General features: G+C 43.3%; 1 protein-coding gene across 2 annotated transcripts in view; it reads left to right on the forward strand.

Annotated features, from left to right (window-relative positions):
- The window catches only part of UPF2 (UPF2 regulator of nonsense mediated mRNA decay), a 110,904-nt gene extending 105,103 nt beyond the window's left edge, over positions 1 to 5,801 (forward strand). For both annotated transcript variants that reach the window (XM_058681917.1, XM_058681918.1), the window contains exon 22: positions 4,507 to 5,801. In XM_058681917.1, coding sequence (XP_058537900.1) covers positions 4,507 to 4,516 — 10 coding nt within the window. In that variant the 3' untranslated portion in view covers positions 4,517 to 5,801. The remainder of the gene's footprint in view (positions 1 to 4,506) is intronic.
- Positions 5,802 to 6,123: the final 322 nt, after the last annotated feature.

Here is a 6,123-nt window from a genome sequence, read left to right on the forward strand (position 1 = left end):
CGAAAAGATAAAGTCTTTACCCTCAAGTCTAGTGGGAAGACTAAGTATGGGTACTTGAAAGAGTTAATTCTGTCCAAGTCATACATTTATTTTAAAAAGCCATTGAGAGTTTATTAAGTCCCAGGCATTTCCTAAGCAGTTGGGGGAAAAATATGGGAAAACAGATGTGTGAACTTACATATGCTAAAAGATAAACATAAAGCTGTACCTTTCTTCGTTTGCTGCCAGTTATTCAGTTGTTTTTCCTCATATTCTTTAACTTTTTGTTTTTCCTTCCCTCCCTCCAGCCCCTAGTTAACCAAACTTGGAAGAATCGGCCCTGTTTGTTCTTTCTTCCTCCCCTCTCACTGGTGTGGCTGACTGCGGTCTTCTGCCCTCCCCCACTCCCAGCTGCCACCCTGTGCTTCACTTCTGTCGCTTTCAGGCTGCCTCAGCAGTGCTTAGCATGTGGCCCCTCTTTATCTTGACATATGCTCTCTTCCCTGGACTTCTGTGGCTCTCGTGTCTTCGGATCTTTGTCCTCCCTCCTTGACTCCTCCTCCTGTCTCCTGACTCCTCTATGGGCTTGCCTCTGCCTGGAGACGCTCTGTCCCTCTGGGTCCGTCCAAGCCCTCCTGTCCTACTCTTGTGCACTCTCCACAGGAGGCGTCCTTCCCTCCTGTGGCCCAGTTCCCTTTCAGAGCTCCTGGTCAGGTCTCACAGTTTAGATTCTGATTGCATGTCCAGCTGTCTTCTAAACAACCGTCTAGAAGGTGTGTCCCTTGCCCCCATGCCACTCTCCTCCTCTGTTCTCTGGCTCATCGAGTGGAGGCACTGCTGAGCCAGTTATCCAAACTGGAAATGTAGGTTTTGGTTTGGACTCTTCGCTCCCTCAGGTTCCGTGTCTAGTTAATTGACAAATACTTTGATTCTACTACTGAATGGCTCTCACCCTTGCCTGTTTGATTCTGTCTCTGCTGCTGAGACCGGAGATCAAGCCGCCATCACTTCTCATCGCATTGCTGCCCGCAGCTCCCACATCTGCTTCTCAGTCTCCAGTGTCAACCCTTCCGGTTCATTCTCTGTGCTGTCCCCACATTGTTCTTTCTAAAATGAGGTCTGTTGTCTGAGGAGGTGAACTCTTGTGCTTAAAATCCTCAGTGGCTCCTCATGGCTTGTAGCGTATAAAGTCCAAGCTCCTCAGCTTGGTTACCATGGCCCTGCATGGTGAGGGTGTACTTACCTTATTGGCTTTATCGTTTTCTCTTCCTTCCTCTACTCCCAACCAAGCTGGCCTTTCTGTCTTTCTGGTTAGGTTCTTTTTTCATCTCCCTTGCTTGGAACTTTTTCACACTTTCCTCTGGATATCTCCTGTTCCTCCTTCAGGTCTTACCTTGATATTCTCAGATCTGACGTAGGTTGGTACATACATGCTGCCTTTGCTTGCTGTATTTCTACAGACCTTATCCTGTGTAATCGCCTGCCAACTTTTCTTTATCCCCTTTGAGACTGAGAGCTGAGGCGGAAATGAAGCCGCATCTTGTTTTCTACTATGGCTCTTCTGTCGCTCTTGTGCCTGCCATACGGTAGATGTTCAGTTAATATTTGTTAAGTGGACAAAGGGACTTTTAAAGGTCTGTATTTGGTCATTTAATAAACTTTTTCCCTAAGCTCTGTTCCCTAGAAGCTCTTTTTTCCTCATTTCCTGATTTTGTGAAAGTCCCATTTCTTGAGCCACCATCTCTTCCTGTCTTAAATCTCTTCTTAAAATAATAACTCAAAAAAAAAATGCTGACTTGTCCGTCATTCTTAAAAATGGCTCTCTGTAAAGTTTTAAGGTACTTTTCAAAGCCAGTGCTCTCGAAATAGAGGTGTGAGTGAACGTGGTAGAGGAACAAGCAGTCACGTAAACATGAGTTTTTGAGCACCAGATGTTCTTGGCCATTTTTTTAAACTTAAGTTTTAAGTGAAGAAATGTAGTGATTTGAAAGAACATAACTGGTGGGGTGGAGTTTCCTGGTGGTTTGGCACCTCTTTATTTTTTTTCTATTTTAATGCCGGGCCAGACAGTGGAAAGATGTGTATCTAGAGCGGTGGTTCATCCGATCCCTTAGGGAGAAAATACCGCGAGGTGAGTTCCTAAACAGAGGAGGGAAGAGAAAACTTGTCAGGTCTGAGAAAGTGTTTTCAATTTGACTTTTAACTTGGCTACAGCTTATTTTAAAAATTAGTTACTAACATTGTTCATGTTCTATGGCAAATGAGGGGAAATTCATTTGGAAACTGTTTATTAAAGCAGTTAAAGTTCCTTACCCAGGGATTTTGATAGGTTCCCAGACATGAAATATAATGATTTAAAATTTTTCTAATCACAAGGTGGTCCTTAAAATAGGCTGTACATTAAAATAGTGGCCGTTCTCACTGGGCAATGATGCCCTAATAAAGTACAGGCCTTTGCTTAAAATGCGTTAAAATGGCAATAGCACTCTAAGTAAAACAATTAACCAGTGTAGAACAAGGTTGTTTTCCACTCTGCTGGTGTTGAAAAAACTGAAACTTTACATCTCTGGCAAGTGTTAGTGCTGATATGGTTGATATGCTAAAATTCATATGAATTAAACCAGTGCTCCTTAAACTTTATTTTTATTTTTTATTTCAGTTACTTAGGTAACCTCTATACCCCATGTGGGGCTCGAACTCAAGACCCCAAGATCAGGAGTTACACACTCCTCTGACTAAGCCAGCCAGGCACCCCTTCTTAAACTTCAAAATATGTATTTTAATCATCGTGACTCTTACTAAGCTGCTGGTTCTAACTCGTTTCTAACAACATCTCCCAGGTGATGTCAAAGCTGCTGGAATGCAGATCACACTCTGAGTACCAAGTGTTATTTATACTATCAGACCTTTCTTTAAACCCATCATAAGTAGATGCGCATTTTTTGTTAGATATTTTCTTTATGTCCTTATTATAAAGTTAAGTAATTGATACTTTTGTTGTAAAGCAGGGTCCCTTGTAGAATAAGCACATAATCCAAAGCGAATATTTTAGGTACTTTCTGAGCTCTTACATTTTTTAAGTCTCTCAAAACTATTGTTTTGCCTATAAAGCAGTCAAATAATATTCTACACTATATACAGGGATATATTTGTCTTATCAAAGACTGGACATTTTTCCCCCTGTCATTTACTATATTTATTTAAAATACTCCATTTTAGGGGTGCCCGGGCGGCTCAGTCGGTTGGGCATATCACTCTTCATTTTGGCTCAGGTCATGATCTCATGGTTTGTAGGTTCTAGCCCTGTGTCAGGCTCTGTACTGACAGGGTGGAGTCCACTTGAGATTCTCTCTCTCCCTCTCTCTCTCTCTCTCTCTCTCTCTCTCTGCCCTTCCCCCATTCCCTCTCTCTGCTCCTCCTTCATGTGCAAAATAAATAAACTTTAAAACACTCCATTTTAGAACATTGCTTTGTCTTGACTTCAAGAAAGAGACGTTTCTTTCTCTCAGGGAATACTTGTGTTCTTGACCGACTTCCATTCAGTTCAGTCCCGTTTTTGATACGTCCAGCCAAAGATAACACTTTTCCATACTCACATCTTACTCTTTGAAATCAGTTTCTCGCTAATGTAACTTGCCTTGTGAGAAGCAAACTGTGTGTTTGCTAGTGCTGCCATAAGAAGTACCACCGCTGGGTGACTGTAATGATGGAACTGATGTCTCAGTCTGGAGGCGTCTGCAGGGCTGCTTCCTCCTGAGTGCTGGGAGGGACCGTCTGTTCCGGGGCCCTCCATTAGCTTCTGGTGGTTTGGCACAGTCTTGGCATCCCTTGGCTTTCCTTTGTTGATCCAACACCTGCCATCTTCACCCGGCGTTCTCCCTGTCCGTGTGTCTGTGTCCACTTCCCCCTCTTTAGGACACACACTGGATTGGGAGCCCGTCCTACTCGAGTGTGGCCTTATCTTTACTAATTCCCTCTGTACTGACCATTCCAAATAAGGTCGTATCCTGAGGTACTGGCGGTAGACTTCAACATGTGATTTTATACACATTGTACAAACCATTGTACAAACCCTAAACACTCAGCACCTTAGAAAGTAGTTACCAGAACATTCCAAGACCACCTATCTGATCACCATCAGCATTGCTCTTTTTAGTGCCTGCCCCTCTGTTCCTGTTGTTTTTCAGTTCAGTAGGAGTTTGTGTGCTTTTTTTTTTAAGTTGCATTTATTTTGAGAGAGAGAGTGTGTGAGCACGAGCAGGGGGGAGGGGCAGAGAGAATCCCAAGCAGTCGCCACGCTCAGCGAGGAGCCCGACGCCAGGCTCGATCTCACAACCTGCAATTAATACGTGAACCAAAATCAAGAGTTTGTCACTCGACCAACTGAGCCACCCAGGCACCCCTTGTGTGCTGTTTAAGAAGCACTGATTTGCCTGGGAGACGGTGGTCTATACAGGGCACCTTTTCTTGCCGCAAGTTTGCCCTCAGTACTAGTTCTCTTTAACGTTGCCCTATTTGTACCTCCAGGAGACGTTGATCCAGCAGCACGTGTCATTTCATTAGGTCCTGTATCTGATGTTGTGGATAGTGGAGTCCTCCAGCAATTGAATGAGAGCAGTGGACACATCTCAGCATGTCGGTCTAGAGAGTTGCGAATCTAAACCTGGGACAGGCTGGGGCCGTGAGGCGGGAACAGCAGCCTCTGCCAACACCGGAACAAGCCGACGCTTCCAGATAAGGCGGAAAGGCCTTTTGCAATGGAAATCACGTGAGGGTTAATCTTCTCTTGAGAATAGCAGTCAAGAAATGAGATGGTAAACTTGACTACTGAGCAGTTACACCAAGAAGAGCGTCAGTGAGATGACTGAGCCAGAGAAGAAACGGTTGTGATGGTAATGGTATGGGGGAAATGAACTTGAGTTTTAAATTTGATTTGAGTTACAGTGTCTCTGAATTGAACATCCCATGTTGGAAGAAGATACATTTGGGGGCTCCAGGACTACAGTAGAAAAGTATAGAGCAAGCAGTAAAATCTTCTAGTAAAAACTTACATGCAGGACAACAAAATGATGAAAGATATCCAAATACCAGATAATCCACCAGGAAGGCTTTTGTTTAGGAATTTGTTTCAAGAGGAACAAGGGATGAGGGAGAAAAATCAGTTTTATCCATCAGAGTCAGTAATACAAAATTGCCTATTAGGGTAAAAGAAAAATGTGAAGACTTAGTATACAAAGAGCATGAGTTCAGATGGCTTAGGGGAGTCTGACACCAGCCCAAGAAGGGAGAGTTGAGCCCATTGTAAGTATCATTGAAAACAGACAGCGTGCCGGTCAGCATGTCACAGAAAATGGACGAAGGACAACAAGAAGGGGATCAGAAGATTTTGTTGACCTTCATGGGTTTACAGCCTTTGTCTCTAAACAAAGTATGGAAACAAGTAGAGCTTTTATTTTGCGTTTGTTTTTGTTTTGTTTTGTTGTTTTTGTTTTGTTTTGTTTTCCCCCCACTAAATAGAAATGAGGGTTCTTAGTCTGTTTCTGGCAATCTGTTAATTTATTAGGATAGTTGTCTTTTGTTTGCTTTCTGATAGGCATAGTAAATTTAGTTAAAGAGCACATCTGTATGCTACAACTTGATTACATCTTTTTTTCCTAGCTATTTTGCATTTTTTCTTTTACCATGTTTCAGTTTCTGCATGTAGAATTAAATAAGAAACAAAACTTGTAAAGTTGTAACATTTCACATGGAAATGCTGCCCGATCTTCACCAGCTTCAGAAATCTGACCTTTGCCGATGCTGCAATAAAGTGTTGTCATTTAGATTTGGCGTGGTCGCGCTTTATTTGGCTTGGGTTTTGAAGATTTATTAATGGGTAGATCCTCCGCGTCCTTCTGGAACAGTTTCAGAGTCGCTTTCTTTGGCCAGGCCGCGCTGGTGCTGCTCTCCCTGCAGCATCGTGTGTTTGCATGGTTTTCCCGGGTGCCTGAGTCAGCTCACCTTCGGGTCAGTACAAAAGGGAGCCTGTGAGTAGAATTAAGCATTTTTAGAATAGGCTTGAAGCTGGTTAGGATGGAAAAGGTGGTGACACAGCCTGGCCCAGCGTGAGGCAGCGTTTATGATTTTACCCGTGTGCGCGCAGTA

The sequence above is a fragment of the Neofelis nebulosa genome, chromosome 8 (genome assembly GCF_028018385.1).
Source record: "Neofelis nebulosa isolate mNeoNeb1 chromosome 8, mNeoNeb1.pri, whole genome shotgun sequence".
NCBI lineage: Eukaryota > Metazoa > Chordata > Mammalia > Carnivora > Felidae > Neofelis > Neofelis nebulosa.